Below are 15,636 nucleotides of genomic sequence, written 5' to 3'. Positions count from 1 at the left end.
GGCCCTTCTGCCCCAGACACTTCACGATCTCCCCATTTATTCCGGCCCTGATCTGCCTCGCCTCCTCTCCTCTGCACCCCTGCCTCTGGCTGGTCCTCGCTGGCTAGTGGTGGGGATGAAGCTCTGACTTCACACATCTCTCAGTGGACCCTAGAGGATCCTTGGAGTTCCTAGGGTAGCCACTGGCCCCCACCACAGGATACCCTGATAGTTGGGGTTTAGTATGACCCCCTTCTAATCACAGAGCAGCTCCAGGAAGCCAACGCTTCTTCCCCACCGTCGTCGCTGACAGTGTCCCCTGCTTCCCCTCTGGCTCCTGGGTCTTACACAGCCACCAGGGTGTCATACTATGAAAGGGCGGGGCTTTCATCTGTTCGTCTGAGGATGCCCATAACCTGTACATCCTTTCTGATGCTTCCCAGTTCCCTCAGGATGGGACATTCTTCCCAGGCTATCCCATCCTGGCTCTCTCTCTGCCTCTTCAAGGAGACTCTCATCTCTCACCTCTGGGTTGGCTCTGTCATATCCAGAATAATGTCACCCCCTAAAAGAGCCCTCGACACACAGTAGATGCTCAATCAATGCTCAAATAAATGAACCGCCTCTCTAGGCGCTCCATTTTTTTCCAGGACTTGCCTCTCAGGAGGTAAGGGCAGAAGGATGGTGGTGATGGGTTATGGTGCACCCTCCCATCCCTGGCCTCTGCCTTGGCCTGGACTGGGCTAGAATCTGGAAGAGCATGTGGCAGAGACCCACCCAGTGCCTGCACCCAACAGGGCCTCCCTGGTCTCTAGCATGATTCCATGTCCTCACAAACTGCTGATCAGGCAGCTGGGTCCTAAGGACAGGGTCGGTGGGGGACAAACAAGAGAGTTGTGGATCCAGCAGGATCGGTGTCCCTTCCCTGTGGCTTTCATGGCTGGCACAACGTTCCCACAGTTACTCTTTCCAGGACAGGCTGCTGGTAAGGAAACCCTAGCTTGAGGTATGGCCAGCTTCATCCTCATGCTTGCTCTGCCTGTCTGTCTGGCCTGTGCCAGGGGACCATCTCTCCTGAAACCACTGCTCCTCCTCCTCGTGCAGCTGTATGAGGCCCATAGACCTTCATCTGCTGGTATGTACTAGAGGACCTGTGCCCTTACTTGGAGTCAGCCTTGTGCCTTGTGCATGTACTGGGATGGGAGGTGTCTGTGTGTACTTATTCTGCATGTGTGGCTATCTGCGTGCACATCTCCAAGTGTTGGTGTCTGTGTGTGTACACAGCGTTGTGGTGTGCACTCCACATGCTGGAGACACGCAGGTCTTGTCTTGCCCCAACTGTAGAGCTGGTTATAAATAAGAGATGGGTGGTGGGGGCTTCAGTGTGCAGGGGAGGAAATGGAGGAAGGCAGAGAAGCACCCAGCTGTAGCTGAGGTGGGATCTTCCATGTGCAGCAGCTCAGAGGCTGGTAAATGAGCTGCCCAGAACTAGCAGCAGGGCCAGGACAGGGCTACCTGGAACACAATAAGACTCATGGAGCCAGGTTTGCAGGCTTGAAGTTCTCAGTCTGCTGGAGTCCATGCTGTGTTGTGGGATCTTTGCAGACCACAGGAAAAGGCCAAGCAGCCTCAAACTTTCCTCCAGGGCACAGCTGGGCTCTCTTGCTACATCTGTTGTTGGTCATTTTAGGCCCTGTTGGTCCCCAGGAGGCAGATGGAAGGATGTGGGGAGGAGTTGCTTGGGTGCAGGGTGTGGGATAAAACCCGAGCAGATCTTGTGGTCTCTACGCAGCCCAGCCTCATCAGCAAGATATCTCTCCCACCCCGCCCCACATCCTCAGACAGGAATGGCTGGTGGGAGAGGACTGGAGGCCTGATCTGCTCTGGTTCCCCATACTGAGGCTCGGGAAACACCAGGCTTCTCTTGGCAACATCTCTTGGGGCACCTGGGGAGCAGGCAAGGTCCTGGATGAACCAAACAAGGCATTAAATGAAGGCTAATTCCACTGTCCGGACTGTGGTCACCTGTGCCTCAGCCCCAGAACTATATTGTCCTCTACGCACTGTGGTCCAGATAGGTCATGGCTGATACCTGGTACTGCTATTGCCCTGACACACCAACACAGAATGGACAAGCACGCACATCTGTACATGACACACACACACATGTACACTGGCACCTGCGGGACTCTCAAGATAATCTTAAGTGGAACACTAAGGCTCCTCAAAGTCCCTGGCAGCTCACCCCAACCTCTGAGCCAGGAAACTGGATACCTGAAGCCCTCCCACCCTCACTACCTCGTCCTCAGCAAGGTACTTGGGGACAGACTGAGACCTTTTTAAAAAATGGGAGTCCTAAGCCAGCTGTGGTGGCTTTAACCCCAGCACTTGGGAGACGGAGGCAGGTGGAGCTCTGAGTTCCAGGACAATCTGGCCCGCAGAATGGGGTCCAGGACAGCCAGCGCTATACAGAGAAACCCTGTTTCAGACAACCAAAAAGAAAAAAGAGGGGGAGCCCTTTGTGTAAGAGTACCTGCCTTATGCACACAGGTCAGTGCTTCTTCCCCTGCACAGGACAAGGGAAAGCCAAAGAAATCCCCATCCATGGGGTTTCTGAGCTCCCAAAAAGGCTTCTAAAAAGGCAATCTTTTAACTCCCAGAGTGAGTGGCTATGACTACCAAAAGGTCCACATTCATTTGCACGCCTCAGCCTCACTCCCAGAGGAAAACCGGAGTGAAGAGTGAGAAGGGAGGAGGCAAGTGAACTGAGATCTAATCCTTCACAAATAGGGTGAGAACATGGAGCAACCCCAAGAGGACAACAGCACACGGTGGCTCCTGAGTTCCACACCCAGCCGTGCTACAGTAGAGTCCCAGATGCTCAGAGACAAAACCTTGAGTACTGGATGCTGCGAGGCCAGGGTGCTGGGTGGCGAAGATGGAGACAACTGTTGCCATCTCTCCCCAAAAGAAGTCCAGCGGAGGTCATTCAGGACCCATTTCTGAACTTCCTCCAAGAGGGTGGTTCTGTAATGACTCAGGGCAATGGGAGGGGAACACAGAGGTGCCCTGGGTCCTGTTCTTGACTAGGACTTAGATGTACCATTGGGCCCCCAGCAGCAGCGTTTCCCTCAACTCAGAGCCCCTTCTTGGGAGGACAATTTGTGTGAACTTCCCCACTGTAGTTGGAACCCGCAAGTCTCACCTCACACTGAATTAGTTCTTTTAGCTCAACCCCCAGTGTCTGTTTCTCCCTTTCCAACAGCATTTTCTCCCAAAAATGCTGGCTCAGCTGCTCCCAGCCTGGGGTGCTACACAGCCCTCTCTGAGTTATTCTAAGGCAAAAAGAGCGGCGGACAAAGCCTGCTTTTCTGGGACCTGGGATTGAGACTCAAACTCGGGTGATTCTCTAAAGACTGAAGCTGTAGTGTCGCAGAAGTAGAGCTTCCGACTTCCGACCGAGTGCCCCACGCTAGGCAGGATTCCCGCTTGCTCTAAGTTTGCAAACTGCGGACCTTCACAGTCTACTCTAATGAAGGGAGGGGACTGTCATCTAAAAGTGTAGCTAGCTGCCCACAGCCTCGAAGGGTGAGATTTTCAGAGCTCTCTCTTATTACCTAGGTGGGGCTTGCACCCTTTGGAGAACAGAGACTGGGCCATCCATCCCCGGGGAGAGGGACAGCTGGCAAGAAAGGCCAGGACAGCTCGGGCCACCAGGACAGGTTGCAGTGCCCTTGAACTCAGCACTGCTGACGCCTGCAGCCTCTGCTGCCCTGCCCTGCCCTGCCTCGACGGGAGCCCAGGCTCCTAGAAGCCAATCATAGAACTGGCTACTGACATGCATTTTTGCCTCTTGGTCAATCTTTCCCTGATCTTGCTAAAACTCAATCCATGGACTTCCATATTTTTTTCTATTCAAAGAGAAACACATATAAAATGAAAGCCACAAACACGCTGGTCAGGTTCCAGTGACTTTTGGATCTAAACAGATTTATTTTTTAAAATTTTTTCCTTTCCTCAGTTTTGTAACAAATGGGAAAAAAAAAGAACACAACAAAACCAACAACACAAATTTCTTATTTCAACGAGTTGTTTAGCGTCCTGTTCAGAAGGCTCAGCAGGAGCCGCCTGGAGCAGCGGGAGGACGGAAGGAGACTCAGAGCACCGGAGCCAAACCTCGAAAAACCAGATCTCAGCCGGTGCAGAAGCGCCCAGCTTAGAGTGCCTAACCGCCGGGCCTCTCCCCCGGCTAGTCCAAAAAGCGACCAAGCTTTAAAAAAGATTCCACAAACGAAACACAATTTAAATTAAATAAAAACACCTTACCACCCGCCCATGCCAGGAGGTTCAGGCCTAAGCCTCCTCTTAAAAAATTTTTCTTCTATAACTGTGCATTACTTTTAAAATTCTTCCGCTTCTCTGGAGGGTTAAAATAAGATATATTTCCCCAGGAGTCATAAATACGATCTGGTGCATAGAGAAATAGCAGCGCGGGAGTCCGGGCCAGCCCCCACCCGGCTGAGCACGGCCACCCTCCCCACCCCCCTCCCCTAGTCGAGTATAGCAGGGCTGTGGGACCGACACGCAGGTAAGTTCCTTGGCTTCCTCTACAGGGAGAACCGGACAAGGTGGGGACAAGCGGGCTGGAGGGCAGGCAGGGCCGGACCCCTCGGAGTGAGCGAGCGAGCGAGGGCACATGCGGGCACTCGCTGACCTCCGAGGACGCACGGGGACCAGGAGATTCCTCCGGCTTTTCTAATTACCAAGCAAAATAAATACTAATGTTGCGAAAATAAGACCGCTTTAAAAAGGAGGATGGGGAGGAGTAAAAACAGGGCTAGGAAAGAGACTGAAAAACGACAGGGGGGAGCGCAGAACCAGCGGAGGCTACGGGGAGCTGGTGGCAGCGCGGCCCCGCTGCGGGTGGGCGGAGGTCGGGACGCAGAAGTGCGCTCCACGTCTTTAAGTGGTCATTGCCGAGGAAGTCAGACCTGGCTCGGTCTCCCCTAGTATTCACCATTCCCGGGGCGCCGAGGGACCTCAATAACGTCTAGACGGCGACCCGGAGGACGTTCAGAGCTGGGGAGACGGGCGGAGGAGGCGCACCGCTGTAGCTACCTGGAACTGGGGCGTCGCGGCGGGACGCACAGGGCGAACAGGAGGACCACTGCAGCTGCACGGCCCGCACGCGCGCCCCGGGCCTCAGAGTCCGAGCCGAGGCCGGGGCGGCCTGCGCAAACTTGTCCCCGGCGGCGGCGAGGCCCAGGGTCCCGAGCTCACAGGAAGAAGTCGGGCGCGCCTTTGGCTGCACCGGGGCCAGCCTGCGCCGGCGAGGGCTCCCGAGGGAAGCCGGCCCCGCCCGCGCCCCCGGGGCCGCCCCGGCCCGCCAACTTCTCGTATTTCTCCTTATACAGGTCCCGCTCCTTGGCCAGACGCCCCACCTCCAGCTTCAGCTGCTCCACCTGGCTCTGGAGCTGGCACTTCTCGCTCTCCAGAATGTGCCGCTGCTGCACCCGCTTGAAGCGGCACGACTGCGCGTAGCCGCGGTTCTTGAGCGTGCGTCGCTTCTGTTTCAGTCGGATGACCTCCTCCTTGCTGAAGCCGCGGAGCTGCCGGTTCAGCTCCCGCACCGACATGGACACCAGCTGGTCGTCGGAGAAGCGCTCCTCCAGGCGCACGTGGTGGCCCGCGCCGCCTCCGCCGTGACCCGCGCCTCCGCCGTGGTGGCCCGTGCCGCCGCCGTGGTGGTGGTGGTGGTGATGGTGGTGGTGGGCAGAGTGGTGGTGGTGGGCAGTGTGGTGGGCGCCGTGGTGGTGGCCGGCCCCCATGTCGTCCGCGCCACCGCCGCCCGCGAAACCCTGACCCCGGAAGGCCTCATAGGCCGCTGCGGCCGCCGGGTGGTGCGCTCCGTGGTGCGCGCCGTGGTGGCCGCTGCCGATGAGAGCCTCCACGGCGTCTTCGGGCGTCAGGTTGAGCGCCTCGGGGTTCAGGTGGTGCTGGTACCCGCTCATCCAGTACAGATCCTCCAGCACCGCTTTTCCTGAGGCGCCCCCGACAGTGCCGGGGCCTCCGCTCGGCGGCCCCGGGGCGCCCCCGGCCTGAGCCGCACTTCCCCCGCCGCCCGCGCCGCCGCCGGTGCCCGGGCTGGGTGCGCAGAAGCTGGGCGAAGAGGGCACCGAAGAGCAGGGCGTGCTGAGGGGCGTCGAAGACAGCGAGCCGGGCGGCAAGCGGTGGCAGAAGCGCTCGGCCTCGGGCGGCTCCTTCTTTACCTCGAACTTCATCAGGTCGAAGTCGTTGACGTACTCGATGGCCAGTGGGCTGCTGGGCAGCTCTGCACCCATCGCCAGCTCCGCGGCCATCGCCCGGGGCCCCAGCCCCGCCGCTGTCGCCGCGCCCGGCCGCGCCCCGACGGGCGGCGGGGGAGCGGGGGGAGCCGTTGGCCTCTCTCCCCCTAGCTCCCCCCGCGCCCGGGCCGAGGTTCGTGTCGCGGTGAGCGCAGCCTCTGGTCGCGCCGCCGAAGGGTGCAGGAAAAGTTTCTCGCAGTCAACTCCGGGCTGCGCTCAGGGAGCGCCGCCGGCCAGGCCTCTCGGGCGGCCCCCCGGCCCGCTGCGGGCGGGCGAAGGGCCCCGATCCTGCGCTCCTCCTCCTGCTCCTTCGCCGTCCCAGCCTGGAGGGTGCAGAGGCCGCGCCCGGGGCTCTGCCGCGCTCGGGGCTCTCCCGCCCCGCCCCGCGCCCCACCCGCGCTGCCAGCCGGCCCCGCCTCCCTCGACCTAGTGCGGAGCCGTGCAAGCCTTTATAGAGACGCGCTCCTGGGCCCGCCTCCCCAGGTGGGGGCCTGCGCCCCCGGGCCAATCGGAAGCCCAGCCCTGACGCCCTCATTTGCCTATCCCCATGGCAACCAGAGCCCAGCTGTCAATCTCCTGCGGGAAACAGCTGTGGGAAGGGGTGGGGATGGGCCTCCGGCAAGAGGAGTGGGCAGGGCCCCCTGGTGGCCGCCGCGTGGGACTGCATAGCGGAGGGCGCGAGACCAAGCGTCAGGCTTCTGCCACCCGGACCTGAGGTCCCAGGATTGCACAGCCAAAGAGTGCGGTGGAGCTGAGGAGGCCGGCGCCCAGGGGACTCCCTCGACGTCTCGGTTTTGCTAGGTGGCCTAGTTGGCTGTGTCCCACACCCGGCCCGATCGGCCTGGAGTCCCCGGAACGGGGACCTCTAACCATCCAGACACGGGTGACTCTGAGCTGCCCGGGAGCATTGGCTATTTTTATCCTGTGGTTGGGACGGGTTCAGGAATTCAGTCAACAAAGTTGCTGGCACCTCGGGCTGGCGGCGGGATGCACGGTGGAACGGCAGGCTTTTGACCCACGGTGTGTAAGGTGGAGAGGGACAGACGCCTGTGGGCCACCATGGGCCTAGGGGAGCAGGTCTCAGGGGCTACCTGAGAGTCCTTGACAGGTCTGGACGACTGCTGAAGAGTTGCCAAACAGGGCCCACAAGGAATCTCAGACCCAGCTGCCCACCACTGGGTATGGAGGCACCTTACAGGGTGGGCGAGAGTTAGCATGGCAGGTGGAAAACAGATTGCCAGTCTCACTCCCGCTGAATGTCTGTACAGCAAGAGAAACACAGGGGGACGAGGGGTGACAAGGAGATGTGAATTCTGCGACACCCCCCCCCACCAGAATTTCTGACCCCAAAGAAGATGGAAAAGGAGTGCACGTAGGAGCAACAGCTGGGCATGACTTGGAGTGGGTTTTTTCCCCTCTACATCGCTGTTAAACTCCTTTAACTATTAAACATAAAAATCATTTGTGCACAGAAAAAAGCCTGGAAGGATGTTTACAGGATACCTATCCCAGGATGCCATGGTGTCAGAGGTTTTGCCTGCTATTTTATAGGGGGAATATCTGGCAGCGAGTGAACAGCTCCCAGCTCCTTCCCACAATGTCCCGTGGTGTCCTGACTCAACTCCCCTTCATATTCCTCTATGCAGGAACAAACAAAAGCGTAAGAAACCCCCACAAAAGTCTCAGCCTCTGCAAAGGAGGCTCCAGTGGAACACGTATTGTGGGACTCTATAGTGCTGAGGTGGTGGCCACAGCCATTTCAGTATAACCGTGTCCATTCTACAGATGAGAAAACAGGCTGCGAAAAGTAACAGGCTTTGTCCAAGATGACCTGTATCGGGTGAACCTGGGCACAAAGGGGAGTCTTTGAGATGGATCGTGAGGCCTCACCAAGTGAACCAGTATTTTAGCTGCCTATGTTTCCTACAGCTTGGCAAAAGATGAAGGACCAGGGGACTAGCCTGAATCCTTAAAGGCCTTAAAGATGAGCCACAAGTCTGGGCATTGCATCCCATGTGGCCTTGGGCACCCTGCCTCCTCTGGGCTCCACTGCCTGTTTGTTTTTTTTGTTTTTTTTTTTTTGTTGTTGTTTTTTTTTTTTTTTTTGCCTGCCTGCAGTAAGAAAAGGGCGGGGGAGGGAAGCAAACCGGGTATGATGGATGGCAGATCTCTGAGAAAGAGAAAGAAAGAAAGAAAGAAAGAAAGAGGAGGGAGGAAGGAAGGAAGGAAGGAAGAAAAGGAGGAAGGAAGGAAGGAAGGAAGGAAGGAAGGAAGGAAGGAAGGAAAGCGAAAAGCAAAGAGAATGTTAATTCCATCCCAGGGTGCCATCACAAGTTCAGCAGCTCAGAGTTTGTTCACTCACTGTTTCCGAGTGTCAGGTCAGGAACATAGGCAGAGCCTGGCAGGGGTTTCTGTTGGCATTTCCCAGGCTGCAGTGAGCTGTGGTCTCATCTAGGACAGTGTTTTTTTGTTTTTTGTTTTTTTTTCTTTTTGACTCTAGGACAGTTGCTGACTTGCTGCTGCTGGCTGGACGCTGCTGGATTGGGTGAGTGAGAAGTGTGGAGAGAGCTGAGGAGGCAGGACAGCCCCCCTCCCCGACATGAGCAGAGGGAAGAGTAAGCCCTGAATGCTGGGGGGCGGGAGGGTAGCCTGGACTGGAACTGCTTGGCAGAATGGCCAGGGAGGTTGGTTCAAGGTCAGACCTCTGGGGGATGTTGAGGAGCCTGGGAGACCACATGTGGCCCAGGGATTCCTCAAGGGCTTGGAGTAGAGGGGAACGGGACTGTGAGAAGTGGTGGGGAGGTTAGGGTGTCCATCACGCCACCCCCAACAACCAGTACCACTCACCTCCTGAGACCATCCAAGGCTGCTGCTTGCTATTGGGCTCAGTGTACTGGATACTCAGCTCAGCAGCTCCAGTGACTACTGGATGGCCTCAGCTGGGGTATGGTCACAGCACAGGGCATGAGTCACAGGCAAGGCTGATCTAACTTCCATGGTAGGCGGAGTCTCTAAATATTACCCATCAGAAAGCACTCTGCAGTGTGCAAATGGGACCTGTCATTGTTGCTTTTCATTCATGGGAACGCGGCTACTGGATGAGGCAGTGAGTGCCACATTACACAGAGCTCAAACCACACCCCCTGCCCCTGTTAGAAGGGTTTCTTTATGTAACACAATCTGGCCTTAAACTAAAGGGTACAGGGGTTACGGGTGTGTGCCAGAAGAGCAGCACCTACAATGGCTGTCTCAGCCTACGCCAGTACCAGTTGAGCACAGGCGCCCATTGGCCGAGTCAGGAGTCCTGCCTGCAGTGATGCTCACTGAGGAAGTGAGTATACAAAACATGAGGGTAGGTTTGCCTAGAATCTACCTGTGAAGGTAGAGTGCTCAAGGACCCCAGCCATACCCCTTTGTCAACCTGTGGGGGTGTCAGTCATGGGTGGGGGGGCAGGGAACAGGGGAGTGCTGCAGCCTGGCATCCTGCAGTGGGAGCCAGATCTTCCTCCTACCTAGAGAGAGGAGAGAGACAGATCTGTTTGCCAGAGACTTTCTTTTCACAGTGTCTCAAAGGTGGGTACCCCAGAAGCATGGGGCGGAGGATACAGATGGCTCTGTAAGCCCAATGGCCCTGGGCGGCTGTGCTATGGGTGGTACTTCATGTCAGTGGACTTTAGCACTTCATATTCTAGGCAAGGACTATACTGCTGGTCCAGCAAAGTGTGCCTCCTCTGTCCCCCACCCTCATCTCCTCTGCTGGTGCTCATATGGGGACCCTGGCTAAACAACAAGGGAAGGCAAATGAGGGGCAGTTAAGTAATAGCTTGTCCACTGAAGGCCAAGGTTGTAGGTGGCACAGGGCATCTAGGAGCCACAGTGCATGCCAGGCAAGGACACCTGGCTGGGTGGGACTTGCCAACAGAAGGAAACCCACCCTGGTCCTCCTATAGGTCCCTGTTCATCAAGTTCCAGGGGTCCAGTATCAGGGGACTCCAATCTTCACTGACGGATGAGTCTCAGGTTTTTTTTTGTTTTTTGTTTTTTTTTTTAAAAAACAAAGATTTAGAGTCTAGCTTTCTACTGAACTCTTTCCACAGTAGCGCCTTGATAACAGTAATGGAGAGATGGTGAGGGGTGCCTGGCTACATGTCTAGACCTGCCTGCCTATGCCGGACAGTTTCTGTGGAGAAGTGTGTTTTCTCAATGAGGCCTAGGTAAGGAAACTCACTTCCTTGGCAGGGGCTGTGGTAGAGTATGAAATGGCACACCTATACCTCCTATAGCCTTGAGGGTAGAGGTCTTTACCACCTGTGTGGGTTGGGCACTAGGATCCTGAGGGACTTGGGGTATTGAGTCACAAGGCGGAGTGAAGGCCCAGCTACATGGCAGTGGTCTCACATACTACCCTATAGCATGGGCAGTAGCTGACCCATACAAACATTTAGAGGTTGCTGGCCTGCATCCCTGTAGGCCTGTGAGCAAATCCTTTGATGGTCCATGCCTCATCCTTGGAAGGGGCACTTGAATGACCCTGTGCCCAGTTTTCCCTATCCAGTGTCTATGTGGAACGAACCAGAATTTCAACCCAAGCCATGCCCTTCCCCAGGGTAGCCAGGCCTTCTCTTCCTCTGCCTTGGCCCCAGCCTGTCCCACATAACATCAGATTATGCCCCGCAACCCAGTAAACCCCATTTGTGTTGACTTGGCCAAGGGGAGACACTGCTTCTAGCCTCTAAGTCACACCAGAGTTGGTTAGGGCAGGCCTTCCTCCTGCCAAAGGAAGAGAGGACTCTCTCCCAGGAGACTTTCTCCCTCATATATCCAGAGTCCTGTGGTTGTGTGATAGTCAAGACAGGCCAACTAGACACAGGATAAAACCTTTATTGCTGAACATAAAATACCCACCAGAGAAGCCTGGCTAATGGCCTCTTCCCTGGGCAGGAGTCCTGGATGGGGAGGGCTGGGGCACAAGTCCTACAGCTATTACCACACCCACCACAGGAGAGAGCCTGGGGTGAACCTCACATGGCAATCTGACGGGTGGGAGTCAGGGACAAGTCCTAGTGTGAGGCTGAGTGCCTTGAGGGGTGGGGGAGAACAGGGGATGGACGGGGCCTTGGCTTGGTAGAGGGAGGAGAACAAGGTCTGGGCACACAAAGCCTCCAAAGGCTATAAGCCAAATGGGAGGAGCTATGTATCCCTGTTTATAGCCCCGGTTGGGCTCAGTGGCAGGCTGCTTCTCCTCAGGAGCAGTGGTGGGTAGAGCCTCCATCCTCTCCAGGGGTGAGGGTCTGAGGTAGGTGCGGGTTGGTTCCCCAGGAAGCCTCACAGGCGTGGTTTGATGTGTAGCGGCTTCCCTACATAGAGAGCAAAGGTTAAGCATCAAGCCACTCCAGCCCAGAAAGAACTTCCCACTCTAAGTAAGTAAGTAAGCCTCAGGACAGGGGAAACTACCTGCCCAGCCCTGCCAGCAAGGGTCTACAAGGAGCCAGATGTCCTCCAGCCCCTGCCACCAGTCTGGCCCTGAGGAGTAGAGAGGGAAGGGGATCTAGGGACTCTGCCAGTTGAAGGGCTTCCTGGGCTGAGTAGCAGCTTAGGAGGGCCAGGCAGCCCCTGCAGAGTGGGCGGGCCCACAGGTGGGAGCCACAACATTCTGTGGTTGAGCTATAAATACTGAATGCGTGTAGACACCCAGGCACATGGCACACTCACACCTGGGAGCAAGGCTGCCAGACACAGACAAAGCAGGTGTGCTCTCCACATGGAAAACTACAGTGTGTGCAAGCAAGTGGCCCCAAAGGGGTGGGGTGAAAAGACCAATAAAAGCTGACAGGGTCTGGAGGCAGGAGGGGCAGGAAAAAGAGGATCCCTGGAGCAGCATGTCCTAATGGCTCCTGCCTGGTGAGAGCTTTCTTTTCATAAATGTTCTGTGTCACTCTCCCAGGTGACAGTATCCGCTGGTCACAGCTATTTCAATGTGGCTATGTGGCATGACCCACGTGCCCCTGTAAGACCTCTCTCATGACGGGGTTCCTTTCTTCGGGGCTGTTAATTCCATTCGCTGTCCAGCCAGCCAAAGACAGGAGTGAGGCCCAGCAGCTGGGCCCAGGCCTGCAGATTCAACTGCCTGGGCCAGGTTAGCCCCCATTTGTCCTCTGGGCTGCTTCAACAGGCACAGCTAGGCTTCCTGCCAGAGACTGTCCCAGGCTCAGCTGCACCTGCCCCTCCAGCTCCTTTCCTGGCTGAACAAGCCTCAAGAGTTTTCTGGAGCCCTCTTCTAGTCTGCCCAAACTGCATGCAGGTTTTAAGTCCCCTGTGGATTCTTTGGTCCTCAGATTAACTTTTGGGTTCATGATCTTTTAAGCCACACACTGCCTCAGGATCCCCAGCTGCTCACCAGTCAATGGCCACCTACATGAAAGAAACTGTTGCCCCATTTAGTTAGGTTCCAGTTGGGCAAGGGCTGATAGCATCCACTCTGCACCCAAGAAGGACGATGTAACCAGGAGGCAGTCCCTACAGCAGGCGCTTCAGTGTGCTCAGTGGGGCTGTTAGAGAAGCCTGCAGCAAGCATCTTCCATTAACGTTACGGCCGTGAAATATGACAATAAAATGATAGCCGTATGGTCGCAAATTTGCAGCCCGCCGAGCTGCGTGGGGTTTATCGTCACTCAAACGCGCAGAGAGCTGTAAAATGTTTACAGAAAGGGTCGTTTGCAGCCATAAAATCCTCTTTTCTCTCCTAAACAAGGCTGAGTGGAGCCATTTACCAAGCCCCAAACGCTCATTGGGGAGAGGGAACATCTGTTCTTTCCAGGAGTGTGCGGTGATCTTCCAGAACAAATTAACAGAAATGGGTGCTTTCTAATTAAATCAGCCCTCACTGGGGTGGTCTTCAAGGCGGCCACTGCTGTGCTTGCTCCTCACTGGCCTGCCCTGGGCACCTGGTACACTGACTCCCAGGATGCTATTCTAAAGTGAACATTTAAAAAGACCCAGGAAGGGCTAGACTGCTCACCTGAATCCTTGATGCGGGGGCTCCTGGGGGTCTGGGGCCCAGTCTGGCCTCCTGGGCTCGGGGAGGAATGCAGGGAGATGAAGGATGGCAGCTTGCAGAGGCTGCTGGAGCCTGTTCCTGAGCCTGTCCCACCTGTCCCAGAGGCAGCTTCTTCCTGGTCCAGGGATGGGGTGGGGGAGCTAGCAGAGGGGGAGGAGGATGGGGAGGAGGCAGCGGTGGCCTTTGAAGACAGGGTAGAGGTAGAGGCTAATACCCTTGGGGAGGGGGGTTGAGAGACTGGGGCCTCAGTTCTGGAGGTCAGACTAGTGGACATCTGTCTGGCAGGGCGTTGAGCAGTAGAGGGCTTCCTGCACGAAAGAGGGAACAAAGTAAGAGTGGGTGGCTTCTCCTACAGACACGGAGAGAGGGTGCTTGTCAATTATTCGCATGGCACTCATTCCTGTAACAGGGCTTCCAGCCCCTCGCCTCCATCCCGACCCTGGAGGCTACTGAGCATGGCTATATAGATCATACAGTTCAGGGACAGGCTGGTTCCACAGCCTTTGACCAGAAGGAGATATGGCTGAAGCCTGTGAGATTCCAGCTCCATTCCTCACCTTCTGGGGCCTAGGGTTCATCTGCAGGGAGTCCCCACAAACCACAGGAGATGGGCACAACTGTGGTAACCCCACCTTTCAGGGGCTTCCTCCCCCCCTAGTAGGGAGTGGGTTTCTGAAAGCCTTCATGCATGGGGTGTTTATGACTCTGTCCACATTCAGAGATCTAGAATACAGGCATCTTAGGAGCTCTTGCCTCCAACTGAGATTCCCTTTTGGATCTAAAGCCCAGAGTGTTGGGGTGAGACTTTACCCCAGAGGGTCCTAAATGTCCTTAGAGCAGGGATGGGCCACCTCCAGTCACATAAGATCAAATATGCAGCACCCATATGATCTGTCACCTGAGTACATGGCCAGCTGAGGCCCTGCTTCTGGGGGCTCCATCACTGGGCCCTGGGGTAGGAGGTGCAGCTGTCCGCCGGCCATGTCGCTTCTGGTTACGATGGAGCAGCTGGCACTGGGCACCACGGGGACAAATACCCCTGCGGGCAAAGTCAGGACACAGCAGCGTGTGCTTCTTCTTGCACTAGGGGAAGAATAATTGTTGGTAGAACTAAGCAGATGCTATGGCTATACACAGAAAGGAGGGACAAATACAGCCCAGTGAGAGCCCGCTGACTGGAAGCGACCTACCAGGCCTCAGGGTCAAAGGCTGTTTGCTAGAATGATGAGGCCATCAGCCTAGAGTTGTTCCACCTGGACATGCACTGCGGGCAGGGCCAGGGCCAACACTTGCCTGGGGATTCCCAGAACCTGAGGCCAGGCCACTGCTGGGGCTCTGCCTGTCTGCTCTGTCTGTCTGTCTCTGTTCCAGTGGGTGTGTTTGGAGCAGAGGAAGGTGGGTGGGGCTTGAGGCCTCAGGGGACCTCATGGAATAGGGTTTGGGCCAGGAGCCCAGGCTAGCAGGCAAGGCAGGTCGGCTGAGGCCGGGCATCACTGGGTTAGGGCTGGGCCAGGCACTCGATCCATGGCACCTGTCATGGGGCTAATTATACCAGTGTAGAGGGTAGGAGGAGGGCATGCCAGGCAGCAGGTGTCCCAGGCCAAGGCTTAGACTCTGTTCTGTCCACCAGACCACATCAGGGGCTCCAGAAGCCTCTGCCCAGTGTACAGTGGCTAGGCCTATCCAGGGGGAAACAACGCAGAAATGTTGACTGGTGTTCAGGGCTCCCAAGCTCTATTCTGGTACAAAACCCAAAACTTCTCCAAGGGAGGGGCTACTACTCTCCCATAGTTTGACAGAGCGAGCCAGAATCTAGTCAATCTTGGGCACCCAAACTACACCTCCTACTGGACCAGGAAACAAGAAGCCCCAGGTCAAAATGAGATATTCCACGGGACTCACAGGGTTTGTCAAAATCAGTCATAGTACCAGAGCAGCCCAGGCTAAGTCATGGGTACAGAATGGTAGCCCAGCAGTAAATAGCTCTCACGGTCTTACAGCCATATCCTCTCAGGCCTTACGACCTCCCTATTAGAATGTATCCTCTGAGGGAGGAGGGCATCCCCTACCCTGCTACCAACAACTAGGACCAAGCCTGGCAGAGTGCCTCACAGAGTGGGGAACACCCTTCTCAGCAGGTGTCCAACTGCAGTGAGAGGAGCTGGACAGAGTAAGCACCCTGCTGTGATTTGCTCCTGTGTTGTGCAGGTACAGGCAAGGCTCTTCCCTTCATAGACTCACTTATTGACACCTACC

The 15,636-nt window shown here is 56.3% G+C and overlaps 2 protein-coding genes across 2 annotated transcripts in view; both read right to left on the bottom strand.

Moving 5' to 3' along the window:
* Positions 1-3,950: 3,950 nt before the first annotated feature.
* Mafa (MAF bZIP transcription factor A) lies at positions 3,951-6,727 on the bottom strand. The gene has a single exon (XM_041672261.1). It carries the CDS (start codon positions 6,336-6,338, stop codon positions 5,256-5,258), a length of 1,083 nt encoding a protein of 360 aa, XP_041528195.1. The 5' UTR covers positions 6,339-6,727; the 3' UTR covers positions 3,951-5,255.
* A 4,457-nt stretch (positions 6,728-11,184) lies between these two features.
* Positions 11,185-15,636, bottom strand: part of Zc3h3 (zinc finger CCCH-type containing 3) — an 82,839-nt gene continuing 78,387 nt past the window's right edge. The window contains exons 10-12 of the mRNA XM_041672649.1: positions 14,279-14,463; positions 13,342-13,688; positions 11,185-11,680 (exon numbers count right to left, since the gene is read on the bottom strand). Coding sequence (XP_041528583.1) covers positions 11,649-11,680; positions 13,342-13,688; positions 14,279-14,463 — 564 coding nt within the window. The 3' untranslated portion in view covers positions 11,185-11,648. The remainder of the gene's footprint in view (positions 11,681-13,341; positions 13,689-14,278; positions 14,464-15,636) is intronic.

The sequence above is a fragment of the Microtus oregoni genome, unplaced genomic scaffold (assembly GCF_018167655.1).
Source record: "Microtus oregoni isolate MIOR12 unplaced genomic scaffold, Mior012 000022F_ref0000154, whole genome shotgun sequence".
Lineage (NCBI taxonomy): Eukaryota > Metazoa > Chordata > Mammalia > Rodentia > Cricetidae > Microtus > Microtus oregoni.
This window is presented reverse-complemented; position numbering and strand designations above follow the sequence as displayed.